General features: G+C 35.3%; 1 protein-coding gene across 1 annotated transcript; it reads left to right on the top strand.

Annotated features, from left to right (window-relative positions):
- Positions 1 to 7,736: 7,736 nt before the first annotated feature.
- Positions 7,737 to 10,516, top strand: LOC111879123 (uncharacterized). The gene is made up of 10 exons (XM_023875599.3): positions 7,737 to 8,247; positions 8,704 to 8,798; positions 8,869 to 8,966; positions 9,069 to 9,118; positions 9,253 to 9,348; positions 9,439 to 9,528; positions 9,648 to 9,740; positions 9,824 to 9,919; positions 10,021 to 10,086; positions 10,187 to 10,516. Exons 1-10 carry the CDS (start codon positions 8,056 to 8,058, stop codon positions 10,364 to 10,366), a joined length of 1,056 nt encoding a protein of 351 aa, XP_023731367.1. The 5' UTR covers positions 7,737 to 8,055; the 3' UTR covers positions 10,367 to 10,516.
- Positions 10,517 to 14,514: the final 3,998 nt, after the last annotated feature.

Below are 14,514 nucleotides of genomic sequence, written 5' to 3'. Positions count from 1 at the left end.
CACTTGATAATATCACTTCCCAACACGTTACCTACAAGCAAAACTATTAGCAACATATTTTTGATTTTTTTATTTTTAATGTTTTTGGATTTTTGAAATTTTCAATTTTTGTTTGGTTTTTGTTTATTTCTCCCCCCTAAAGTTGTGCATGGGTGAGAATGAAATCACTAAAATGCACAAATTTAAACTAACCTAACCTAAAAAATTAATCCTCAAAACGAATCATTTTCAAAAATCCCACAAGCACATCGAATCGAGCTTTGTTAAAAGGCTTGGTGAACAGATCCGCCACATTATTAGTATTGGGAACCTGTTCCACTCGAATGAGCGAAGGTTCATAACAATCTCTGATAAAATGAATTTTGATATCAACGTGCTCGGTTTTGGAATGTTGGACAGGATTTTTAGCAATTTGAATCGCAGCCTCATTATCACAGTAGATGGGGGTTTCTAGATAATTCAAACCGTAATCCAACAGCTGATGTTGGATCCAGATAACTTTAGAGCATCAAGCAGATGCAGCAACATATTTCGCTTCTGCTGTTGAGGTTGAGACGGTATGCTGTTTCTTGCACTGCCATGACACCAACCTGTCTCCAAGGAATTGACACCCTCCTGATGTAAATTTCCTGTCAAGCTCACAACCTCCATAATTACTGTCAACAAAAGCATATAAATCAAATTCGGAATTTTTCGGATAGCAAAGACCCAATTTTGGGTTGCCTTTGATATACCGAAAAATTCTTTTGACAGCAATAAGATGTGAAAATTTAGGATTAGCCTGATAACGTGCGCATTGAAAAACTACAAACATGATGTCTGGACGGCTTGCAGTAAGATACATCAACGATCCGATCATCGATCTGTAGTGTGTCTGGTCTACGGATTCGCCATCAATATCTGGAGTTAGCAGGGGTCTTTCGGCCATCGACGTCGATGCAGGTTTTGCGTCTTAAAACCTGAATTTCTCAAGAATATCCTCCGCTTACTTAGCTTGATGGAGCAGGATTCCGGTTGAATTTTGTTTGACCTGAAGCCCCAGAAACATGGTCATCTCACCCAATGAACTCATCTCAAACCTCTTTTTCATAACACCTTCAAAATCTTTACATAGTTGTGGACTAGTAGACCCGAAGATAATGTCGTCAACGTATATCTGGACTAGAATCTGATCATTACCAACATACTTGATGAATAAAGTTTGATTGATGGTGCCACGAGAGTATCCATGCTCAAGAAAGTGCTTTGTAAGAGTCGCATACCACGCTCGAGGAGCTTGATGTAACCCATACAACGCCTTGTCCAACTTGTAGACATGATTAGGAAACTTCGAGTTAACGAACCCAGGGGGATGATCAACATAGATTTCTTCCTTCACCTTGCCATACAAGAAGGTTGTCTTGACGTCCATTTGATAAACCATGAAGTTCATGTAGGAAGCATATGCAAGAAAGATACGAATAGCCTCCAAGCGAGCCACAGGAGCATAAACCTCAATATAATCAAGACCCTCGACTTTTCGAAACCCGCAAACCACCAATCTTGCTTTATTGCGCACTATGACACCGGAATCATCCTACTTGTTTCGATAGACCCAGCGTGTGTCCAGAGACTTTTTGCCCTTTGGTAACTCAACCAATTTCCAAACCCCGAGCTTTTCAAATTGATTTAGCTCTTCATGCATAGCATCTACCTAGTTGGGATCGATTAAAGCCATTTCAACATTCTTGGGCTCTATTTGAGAGATAAAGCAAGAATAGAGACATGTATTGACATATCCACTCTATCTTTTGGTTCTAACTCGATCACCCAGCTGACCAATGATGTTTTCGATCGGATGATCGCGTTGAAATCGTGAAGGTATCTCTTGACTGATATCATGGTGTGAAACGGGAAGATTGTGAATGTTGAAACCTCCATTATTTGTTGAATGTTCCACATTAGACGAATCCACTACAAACTCATTAGCAATTTCTTCAGGAAAGAGTAGTTCCATAAAAGTTGGAGTAATAGCGGAAGCATCTCTAGACATGAACTCTCTTTCAACAGGGGTAAGAGGTGTAGCATCAGCATTTGGAGTATCATTTTGAACTGGAGACTCTAGACTACAAAGTAGAACAAATGACTCCCCCTCAGGTGGAGCAGATGACTCCCCCTCAGATGGTGAGGAGGATACTGTTGGAGGTCTGTAAACAACTTCTTCGTCTTCGTCTTCAGAAACAATCTTCGAACCATAGGAAGACCCAGATGAACCATCTGAAGACACATTAATGGACTTGAAGAGCGATGTGTAATCAAATAACCAATCAGGGCCCACTCGAGCATCCGTTTCATTCTCCTCCTACCAGTGTACATCGAAGGATTCTACAATCTGCTTTGTCTTCTTATTGTAAACCCTATAAGCGGTGCGTGCAACATATCCTACGAAATAACAATCATCGGCTTTGGCATTGAACTTCGGGTTGGACTCCAAGTGAAGAAGGGTGCAAGGGCAGCCAAATACGCGGAAGTGACTGACTGAAGGCTTATGACCATATAGAATCTCGTACGATGTCTTCATCTGAGCTTTGTTGATCAAAACACGATTCTAAACATAGCATGCAGTGTTAATCGCCTCAGCCCAAAAGAAAACAGGTAACTTGGAGTCACACAGCATCATCCTTGCAGCGTCTTTTAATGTTCTATTTCTCCTATCAGCAACACCATTTTGTTGAAGCGTGTGATCAAAGCTGTATTGACGCACAATTCCCTTTTTCTGCGCAAAAATGATTAAGAACAACATTCTTGAATTCTGTTCCATTATCAGTACGAAGCGCCTTCACCCGGTTGTTGGTTTGGTTCTCAATCATCACGATAAACTTCTTTATCAGATCAGCAACCCCAGCTTTGTTGGATAGGAAGAATACCCATGTAAAATGAGAGAAATCATCGATCAAAACCAGACAGTATGAACTTCTATTGATGCTTAGGACGTTGACCAGACCAAATAAGTCCATATGCAATAACTGGAGCACCTGACTGATTGAGTTAACCTGTTTTGGCAGGTGTGGTTTTCTATGATGTTTTCCCTGGGTACATGACACACACTTCTCAAAAGTTATAAAGTCTCTGACAGGTAAGCCTCGGACCATCTCATTCTTTACAAGGCGATTTAGGTTCTTAGCGTTAGCATGACCGAGTCTTCAGTGCCACAGCATTGCGTTCTGTTCTGAAACCTTCGAAAAGAGGCAAGTGACTTGTTCAGGAATGTTGCTATTCGTATCAATAATATACGCATTTTCATCCCGCTTTGATTTGACAAGAATCCACTCTTCTGGAATGACAGTGTCTGTCTGGAGAATCATGCACTCTTTGTCGGTGAAATGTGTAGAATATCCTATGTCACAGATTTGGGAAACACTCAACAAGCTGTGTTTTAACTCGGGAGCAAATTTGACATTCTCAAAGCTTAGCACTCCATTTGTAATGGTTCCTCTCTGGGTGATCTTGCCACCTTCTCCGCCCGCAAAAGAAACATATCCCCCATTAAAGGATTGAATGTTGCTTAGTTGGGAGATGTCTCCTGTCATATGCCGGGAGCAGCCGCTGTCGACGTACCAAAGTCTGACGACATTCCTCCGCAACTGTCCCTGCAAGATGAGCGGTATCATTTAGATTTGGGAACTCAGGTCATCACTGTCCTGGGTTGGCCCTTTACTTTCTCTAATTGACCTTGCAAAATCTTCAAGTTTGAATCATAATTTTTGACCTTTTCAGAGGACGATGATGATTGGTTGGAAGTTAATTTGGGCATCCAATGATATTTAGGTTTCCTAACAGTCACAAGTGGTTTTGAAATATGTTTCTTATTAGATTGCATTGAGCATCTGGATTTTCTACCAGAATTGGTTGAAGATCTAGAACTGCTCTTTGACGAAACCGATCTTGGGGAAACCTTGTTCGGTTTTGGCAAAATGTTTGGGACTTTGTTATGAAAAACCCTTTTATTCTTTTGAAAAACTGCCCTTTTTCTACTTCGATCATCCTTCCAATCATCATCCCGAGAACGAGTTCTTGAGGACTTTCAAGTTAAAGACCTTCCTCTAGATTCGTTCTCTCCTCTTGGTGACATATAATGTACAAAAACTCTATTTTGAAAATTCCTAGATATATGACCACCGGTACCACAATTAAAACAAATTTGTTTGTTATTATTAAAACTTGTACTGCCTTTCTCAGATTTATTTTCTTTACTGACACCCTTACTTTTCCCACAAGAACATGGACATGAAGCAGGTTGTGAGATAAGTGAGGGTGCATCAGATGGTGTGACTTGTGGAAGTGGTGTGTTTTCATTAGGACCATCACAAATATCAGGATTATCAAATAACTTATCAAACACTTCAAAAAATTTAATTCAGTATCAGCAGGTGCAGAAGTATCACAAAAAACATTGTCATTTTTAACATCAGAAACAATAAACTCTTTATTTGGAACAAAAATATCAGGTTCAGACGCAGTTTTGTTATCAGAAACATATCCTTCAATTTCGTGCTTTGATTGATCTAAGGATTGATCTGCAGGTGAAGTAGAAATGTTAGTACTTTCAACATTAATAAATCCTTCGGAAACAAAACCAGATGGCTTGCCATAAACCATGAATGGTTCGTTGGCAATTTCCTCTTTAGTCAAAGGGTGATACTAATACGTATGATTAAAAGGAGGAGGTACATTATCGTATCCTAAACCCTTTTGTTGGTTTCGTTTGAACTACAGGCAATGGTCAATCATGTTGTTAGCTACCTCGCTCAACACATCAAATTTTTTAAAATCAAAATTTAGAGATTCAAATTTGCTTTTTAATGTGTCAAGCTCAATAATTAACTCAGCATTCTGTCTCTTGATATAGTCATAATTTTCACATATGTTACTGTAGTCTTCCTGAAGTCTCCTAAAGTCCTTGATTTTTGTTTCTAACTGGGCCTTTAGGGGTTTTTGTCCTTTTCTAAGTTGATAGCCCTCATATCCAAGGTCCTCTATTTCTCTACGTAATGATTCTATTTTGTCACGAAGAATTTTAACATAATCAACACATGCTTGAGAACAAAAAGCTAAACTTACCTCACTTTTCTTGGGTTCGGAAGTAGTAGATACCATCAGTGCAAACTGCAGCTCCATCATCTTTTCTTCAGAACCAGCTGCAACATTCTCCATGGGAGCATCATCATTGATTTGGACTAAGTGAGCATTTTCAGGCTTCGAAATATTTAGAGCCTGAATCTGGTCCTCCCAGTCAAATGACTGAGCAACCATAGCAGTTTCACCGTTGACCGAAGCACCTCCACGATTGTTTCCCACTGCAACCATCGTATTGTCATTATTCAATCTTCGATCCGGTTTTGGGCACTCACGAGCAAAATGACCTGGCTCGTGACAGTTGAAACATCACAGCTTCCCTTTGTTGAACCCTACCTTTTTATCAGCATTCATCCCCCAGTTATTCTTCCCTGTCTTTTTAGCAAACTGCTTCTCCCTGAACACTGCCATAGCAATTTTCCACGTAATATCCATCTCTTCTACATCTTCTGGATGAATCTGATCCAGATCAGCAAGTGACAACTGAGGTGGAAGCTCTCCAGCCACAAAAGCATTATAGCAGTTAACAAGTCCTATGGCGAGAGCAAGATTGTCATCACTTTCCTTTGTATTTGAGGAAGAAGCTACAACTAACACATTGGAGGAGGGAACAGCTTGTGGAGTGAAAAACGACTGGCTTTGAGAATAAGGCATAGATGACACAACATTGAAGGTTTGAATATGAGGTTGTTAAACAACAAATGCTTGACCCGAGGAAGAAATAATTGATGAAAGAGCATTGTTAGATGAAATCCCGAGATTAGCAGTCGAATACGAATTCACGTGGTTAATCTCTCGCTGTTTATCATCAATATCACAAGCTTTGATGATCGCCATTATTTCAGCAAGAGTGAGACGATTCAGATCCTTGGTCTTCTTAATAACAACTACATTCATGTCCCATGACTTTGGAAGAGCATTTAGTAGCTTTTTATTTATCTCTGACTTGGTCAAGAAGATCCCAAATATATTCATCTCAGTAGTGAGAGTTGTGAATCGCTGCAGCTATGCCTCCAGGGTTTCTCCGGGAATGTAGTTAAACATGTTGAATTTCTGTCGCAACATATCCTGGCGGCTTTCCTTCATGTCTTCATTTCCTTCATATACCTCAATCAAGGCTTCCCGCAAAGTTTTAGCTGAAGTATATTCTCCGAAACCTTGAGCTATATCAGGAGATAAAGCCATGGTCAGAGTGGCCAAAGCCCTTTCCAGTTCCTCAACTTTCTCAAAATCCTCATCTGTATAGTTCTCAACTGCTTTGTCAATTATTTGTCCTGCAACAGTGGTGGTAATTCGGACATGACCCTTGATGATGCTTCTCCAAACTTTGAAGTCTTTCATTTTAATATACTTCTCAATCCGGTATTTCCATTCAGGAAAACCATCTGCAGACAACAATCTTGGAATACGTGTAGTTGTGCCCATGACAGAATGCAATTCATGATGATGTGTTTGACTTTGAGAATCCATTTATTATTATTTTAAATCTTAAAGTTAAAATCAAAAAAATGTCAAAATTAAGTTTCCAGTCAGGTAGTTTACGACCGTAAACTGAGTTTATGGTCGGGTGTTTACGGTTGGGGAAGAACCACTGATAATGGTTTATGAATATGATTTGTTTACGGTCCTTGAATGTTCTTGAGTGTACGGCTGTAGACAGGGTTTACGGCCGTAATCTCTTGGCAGTAAACTCCCATAAATTTCAGTAAACGCAAATTTAGAGCAGATTTGATCCCTTTAGCAACGAAAATACCAAACCCAATCTCGAACAGTGAAGAATATGAGTTTAAACGGCCGAAAACTCGATTGAATGATGCTTTGACACCGGTTTTGCTCTGATACCATTTGTAAGGTCCTGAAAATGGATCTTACCAGTGATCAAACAATCAAACAACCAAAGAGAATAAAAAGTGAGTAGAAGTAGAATAGAAACAAGCTTGCACATGCTTTATAACTGAAAAACTACGGGTACAACTTGTTTACAGTGACCGTGAACTCTCTAGGATCAACAACCAATAATGACATACACAACCTCTATTTATAGGGAACTTGGGCCGAAAACAGGGTTTACGGACGTAAACTCACTACAAGGCCGTAAACACCAAAACAACCTACTAAACCACAATAAAGACTCAAAAGAACTATTACAATTGAAAGTCTAGACCAAACCACTAACTGGACACTTCAATAACCCGCCCCGAACCCGTCCCATTGCCATTCCTACTAACGGCAACAAAAAACAATGAAATCATTCGGTAGAAGAGAAAACTGTGATACAAATTGAAGAGACGACAAGATGGTTAAACAAAACAACAACGACAAGACGGTTAAACAAAACAAGACACAGAAACCCTAACATTTTGGAGGAAAAAAAAAAGAAAAAAGAATACCGACACATAGAGGACATGTGGACGAGAAAGGGAGGGAAGACATGGGCAACGCTTATGACTCATTTGGAGTTGAGAAGATGAAAAAAAGAGTGAAGGGACGAAAATGTGCAAGCAGGCAAGAGAAGGGTGTCAAATACTTAAAAGGCAACAAAAACTGTTCCTAAGTGAATGAATATATGATTAATGTAAGCCATAAACAAATTCAAAAGACTTATCACTTAAAAAAATAAATAAATAAACCACCCCCACCTCTACCTTATGCTATTGTTTGCTATTTCAACAAGCTAAAAATGGAGAAGAAGCACAAACGGCTGAACGAGTAATGAATAACTTGTGCGTGAGGCGTGGCAGTGGCAGGATACTCCTCCCGAGATAGAACATGGTGGACCAGAAGGTCTAAAATCTTTGACGTCTGTACTCCCATAGACAATTAAACTACCTTCTACAAGTACCATACAACCCCACCATCCTCTTGAACGCTCTCAATCTCCTCCTTCCTCCGCTTCCTCCGCCTTCCGCCTATCAACTGGTCACTGGCGTGCACTAAATCATGTTCATCGCCACCACCATTTCCGCTTCTTTCTCACCAATGGGGATAGCAAAAACCCCTAATTGCCGCACATCGCCGGTTGTTGGAGTATGGGCGGAGGTTTTCCCTCCGTTTCTGCCCAAAGAAATGGAGAAGATTAAGGATCCGTTTGCTCGAAGATTAGCTTCAAGGATTGAGAGACTGCCTGTGGAGGTGAACACTCCTTATCTATCGATTTTTTTTTTGGTTCGAATTCGTTTTGATTTTTAGGTTGACAATTGACATCGGTGCTTCGATATTTTTAGTTCTTTTTCCTGTAAATTATGCTTTGGAAGAATTACTAAATACAGGAAAATGTCAAACTTACTTTTCACTTTAGCGAGTAATAATTGATACGTTGATTTTGAACCCAAAAAGACATTTCTGGTTCTGGTACTCACTTCTTTCTGTTGATTGAGCTTTTTGCATTTTGTAATTTTCCTTCTCTTACATTTGGTACGTCAGCAAAAAGTGTACCAAATAGGCATCGCTGTACTCCATTTCTAGCTCAGTTTTCTTGTCTAATCAAACATATAAAGTAATAATTGTCTTATATCATGGTTGATGTCAAATATATTTTCAAATCTGATGGATGCTTGATTTCATACTGTGTTTGCTATTGATTTGCAGCTTAGCATCTCAAATACTTGTGTTATGAGTAGTTGTGTGAAGCCAAAGATAAAGGACACAACCAATCCCCTTGTTCTACTTCATGGGTTTGACAGGTACACAACCATTGATTTCAAATATGTTACTTTCATGATTGAATTTACCAATTTACCCCTTATTCTTCAGTTCTTGTTTAGAATGGAGATACACACTGCCACTTCTTGAGCAGGCTGGATTTGAGACATGGGCAGTTGATATTCTGGGATGGGGTTTCTCTAACTTGGGTTATCTTTTTATCTTTTTTCATCTTCATATATTGGATTATAAAAGCAAACTTGTGTAGTAAATTTAAAATTTCCCAATCATCTTTTTTTACACTTTATCAGAAAAGCTTCCACTATGTAATGTAGAATCCAAGCGGGATCACCTCTATCAGGTAAACTTGTGTAGTAAATTTAAAATTTTCTAAACATCTTTTACTAGTCAAGTTCTTGTGGGCCCCATTTACATGGTATATGAATTATGAAGCAATGAAAATGTGATTGTGTTTTTGTTTTGTTTATGATTTAGTTTTGGAAATCCTACATTGGGAAGCCTATGTTGCTAGTGGGACCGAGTCTTGGGGCAGCAGTTGCAATTGACTTTGCAGTCAACCATCCAGAAGCTGTAAGCATGAATGATATAAAGCAACACATTTCGTGAATTTGATTTTGTATTATTGTATGTGTTAAAGGGCATATTTTGACGTTTTTACAGGTTGATAAGCTGATTTTGCTTGATGCAAGTGTTTATGCAGAAGGCACTGGAAGCCTCTCTAGGTTACCCAAATTTGTAGCTTATGCTGGTGTGAGTATGCTTAATAATTCCATTAATTTTGACTTTTTGACCACCACCTAAACCGATTTTTGACTACATTGTGATACAACTTTTCTCTGTGTGAAAAAAAAAAAAAACAAAAAAAACAGGTCTCTGTGTTAAAGAGCCTCCCATTGCGTCTTTATGCAACTAGTTTGACTTTCAATTCTCTTCCATTCAACACATGCTTAGATTGGACTCGTGTAAGTTGTTTTTCTCCCCTTCCACTTTCAACATTTTCCGATTTTAGTCCCTCAATTTCACACCTTCTTTGTTACTCTTCCAGATTGGGCGCTTACATTGTCTATTACCTTGGTGGGAAGACGCTACTGTTGACTTCATGAACAGTGGGGGCTACAATGTCACTTCCCAAATCAATCAGGTTCGTTTTATTTGTAAACAATTCTTTACATTGATTATTTATGTTCTTTATGAATCTGATCATCTATTATTATTATTATTATTATTATTATTAATCACCAGGTTCTGAATAAAACACTTATAATATGGGGTGAAGATGATCAAATCATTGACAGCAAACTCGCAGTGGTTAGTATCTCTCTTTTTTTTTATGTAATTAAAATTCATCCCTGTTGTTGAATATTGGTGATTATTAAATATTATAAGTAAATATAATATTATAATGCAGCAATTACATTGTGAGCTTCCAAATGCTATAATTCGCCAAATTCCAAAATGTGGTCATCTCCCACATGTTGAGAAACCGGATGATGTGGCAAATTTGATTAAAGATTTCATTGAGACGAAAAATGTTCCAGTGTTATTGAAGAAGGAAGAGAAGAAGGTATTGGTTCCTCAGTTTGAATAGATTTATATAAGTTGAAACTTTTTCAAGTGTGTGTGTGTGTGTTAGGATTTGTTTATCTCGTAGAGATTTGGGATTTTGTAAATAAGAAACATAGGTTTCCTGTGTTTTAATTATTCATTAGATGTTTAAAGTTGTGGTTGATTGTTTGAACTTTATGTTGCTAGTGATTTGGAGATCTTCATCTTAAAATCTTACAACCTTAACACTCAATAAATGAAAAACAATCACAAGTACACTAGGACAATCTTAAAACAAGATCTGTACTGGGGTCTTATGATCTTAGATCCAATCTCAACGATATAGTATTTATTTTATTGTCAAATATTCGTTATTTCTATTAGAAAAATCTCATGCATAGCTTAAAAATTGTTTGTTTAGCTTCAAATAGAGCCTCAAACTTTTGTTTATTCAACACAAAATCCAGATAACATAATGACTTATAAAATGTTACAATTTCATCCATTCATCTTGAATTAGGTAAAACATCATTGTCATATTGTCTAGTAGTCTAGTCCTACTGCAATCTTTTGTCTTTAGTTGTACATGTTGATTATTAGGATCTTGTCTTTTTATACTTAGGATGGTTTCATCTTAATTGGTGTGGTTGGCATCTATAAGTTTAATAAAGTTAATTCCATCATTGTTGTTTTTATAATAAGTGTTGCAAAAACAAGATCTTACGATAAAATTTGGAGACTAGTTCTTGATAATCTAGTTACGAAATTTCACATCTTTAATGTGGGATTTAGTGGAATAGAAAAAAACTAATTTAGTTAGTTTTTCTACAAGTTATTATCACGAACTTCTATTTAGTTTGAAAATTAAGCACTTAATAGAGCCATCATTCACTATTTTAGATTTTATTTTCTAAAATACTAAAAACTAATCAAATATAAATTAATAAAAAAATAAAAATAAAAATAAAAATAAATAAACTTTTGAAGAGGTTGATACTTGATAGATAGCAATCGTGGTTTTTTATTGAATAAAATGTTTGGCGTACTAGCTGAAAAGTTGGCTAATAGCTGAAAAGCTAGCTGTTAAATAAAAAGTTAGATGATAGCTAAAAAGCTAGCTGATAAAAAATGACGTTTGGTAAAACTAGCTGAAATATATAAAATTACATAAAAGGACATGTGAGAGTATGTGTTTCTATAATTAATTAAGAGGTATATTAGGACAATTTTAAAAAAGCTCCTAAAAAGCTAGTCTAAGTAGCTTTTCGAAAAGCTAGCTTATAAGCTACTTTTTGGCTTACCAAACACGACAACATAAAAAAGCTCAAAAAATAAGCTAGCTGTGGCGTGCCAAACACAGCCAAAGTCTATACAACTACAATATGCTCTTTAAGTAAAAATAAAGTTTATAGTTTATTGAAAAATCAGATTTTGTATTGGATTGTATTGCCGATCCTGAACTATTTGCATTGTGAATTGTACATGCTCTAGGGTCCTACTAAAATAACGATTAAAGATGTTAGTACTATTAGAACACATGATTTTGTTTTTCTATTACCAGCTCACTATTTATTGAGTGTTTATTTATTCTTCATATTATGTGCTTTTAGATATTTTCATTAATAATATTTAGTTTACTCTCTAATTTAATTTTTGAAATTTCAAACCTTTACCATCTTTTACCAAATATTTGGTTTATTATAGATTTAAGAACATCTTAATTGTCAAATATCAAATTCATGGTGAATAATATATATATATATATATATATATATATATATATATATATATATATATATATATATATATATATATATATATGTTTAGGTTATTATATTCAAAATAATTATTATGTTATTGTATGCATAAATGTGGGCCAATCATTTTACTTATTTTAAGAAAGTGATTAATACATATTATTTAATTAAATATAATTGAAAAATACCATCTAATTTAACTAGAAGGGTATTTTAGTCAGTTAACATATATTTAATAAAAGAAATTTGCATATTTTAAGGGATCAAAGATTCTATTAATTTTAAAAATCCGATTTTACAAATTATAAGGTTTTTAGTTCGGACATTCCGACAGAATATGTTTGAGTATGTTCAAAAATAACAAAATTTCTTGTAGAATAACAAAATTCTCGAACCATCAATTGAAGAACTAAAACAAAAATTACATTAATTCTTATAGAATACATGTAACAATTGCTAAGAATTACATTTATTTTTAAAGAATAAAACTAAAACAACTTTCAAATCTGGAAAAAAAAAAAAAAAAAAAAAAAAAAAAAAAAAAAAAAAAAAAAAAACATCAAAATCTAACAAAAACACTAATACATTCTAAAAGAATAATGTTGCTAAGAGACGTCGTTCAAATTTCGTGGTCCGTTCTTCAAGCATCAGCTTCTGTAGAAACAAATACAATGAATAAATTAGTGAGAAAATATCAATACTCCATTCCAACATAATTGGAATTCGTGATTCTATTCTGATAGAATTGGAATTCATATACCAATAATTATATTAATTCGGGTAATTCTAACAGAATATGTTCCTGATTGTCATAAAAAAACATTCTTTTATGATAGAATGCTATAAACGAAGAAATACCATTCAGTTGAAGCATTTTAGCGAGCACTTGGTGTGCATGAAAACAACTTTCAATTCAGTTGAAGCATTCATCTGTCAAATAAGCAACCAAAACAACCATGATTTGTGTTCAACCAATCAAACCCAAAAACTCATTTAAACCTATCGATTAAACTTCGTTGATTTACAGTAAATCAATCAAAATAAGAAAAAATATTAAAGAAACCTGTGATTATCTAGCCAACAACAAGCCTTTCTTTCTTCTTCTGCTTGCCCATTGATTTCACAGCCTCAATCCAAACACCCATCTAATTTCGGTTCTTCTTCCCTGCCTCCACCGAACCATTGATGCATTTTGTCGAATGTTTTATGTGCGTGATTATACTTGAGAAAGCTGGATTGGAAAATTGGGTTTGTCATCAGTGGTTTATGTGAGTTTTGAATTATCATTCGAAATCAATTGCAGATCCAAATTAATTACGAGTCAATTTCAACTATAGAAAGCTTCATCAACGAGATCAATTATATGTAACATTGATAATTTGAAAAAAGAAAAGTACCAAGAGCCAATTTTCGATTTGGCTTTGACGCTCCCTTGCCGATAAAACGAAAAGATAAACCCTAACATGTCCTTTGACTTTTGAATTGATATCAGTATTGGTCTTTGGTCGGATTCTTGTCCTCCTCGTTCATCATTCCCTTTTGTTTTGATCGAAGATGGTAGTTGTGGTATCGTCGGCAACGATGGCTATGAGGAAGGAAGTGGGTAGTCATGGTGGTCGTATGCTATGAAGATGATGGTGGTGCTCAGCAACCGGAAAAACAGGAATATGGTGGTGGTCGATTTTTTCAATTTAGGGTTTTCATAATCGATTTTTAGATAAAAAGGGGAACGAGATTTAAACTGGAGAGATACCATGATTATAAGGATTATTTTTGAAAGTTATTAAACAAATGACTAACTTACCCTTATTTATTTATTTTATTATTTAATTTTGGTTAGCCCACATAAATACATACAATAACACAATACTTAGTTAAAACACCTAAACCTAGCTCTCTCTCTTTATATATATATATATATATATATATATATATATATATATATATATATATATATATATATATATATATATATATATATATATATATATATATATATATATATATATATATATATATATATATATATATATTAAACCAACAAATGAGTCCTTGTTTTGTTGTGGATTTTTAAGTGTTTATATTGTATATTAGGAGTAAAAATTGATTAAACAAGTGATATTTTATAAAGTTCAAAATTAAAGGGATCAAACATTTAAGTAACAAACTTTAGTACTTTACATACTATTTGTTAATAAATAATGAAAAGACTCATATACTTATAATCCCAATAACTTTTTTAATATAAATATTAGCATATCATTTTTTTAAATCTTTAATTTAGAATTAGAAGGAAAACGATATAATAACCTGTTTTTTTTATAACAAATTATATTACCGTTAATCCAAAATCACAAACAAAAATAAATCAAAATTACCCCAAATCACAATAATTCAAACGTCTCCCATCCAAAAGAATCCCAATCCCCCCATG

Source organism: Lactuca sativa, chromosome 3 (assembly GCF_002870075.4).
Source record: "Lactuca sativa cultivar Salinas chromosome 3, Lsat_Salinas_v11, whole genome shotgun sequence".
NCBI lineage: Eukaryota > Viridiplantae > Streptophyta > Magnoliopsida > Asterales > Asteraceae > Lactuca > Lactuca sativa.
The sequence above is the reverse complement of the archived record's forward strand: the minus strand, read 5'-3'. Positions and strand labels throughout refer to the sequence as shown.

What these genes read in the sequence shown, in the direction of transcription:
- LOC111879123 (XM_023875599.3), top strand. Translation starts at nt 8,056, where the DNA reads ATGTTCATCGCCACCACCATTTCCGCTTCTTTCTCACCAATGGGGATA. An exon ending in TCACTTCCCAAATCAATCAG is followed by an intron (nt 9,920 to 10,020) that starts GTTCGTTTTATT and finishes ATTAATCACCAG; the next exon opens with GTTCTGAATAAAACACTTAT. An exon ending in TTGACAGCAAACTCGCAGTG is followed by an intron (nt 10,087 to 10,186) that starts GTTAGTATCTCT and finishes ATTATAATGCAG; the next exon opens with CAATTACATTGTGAGCTTCC.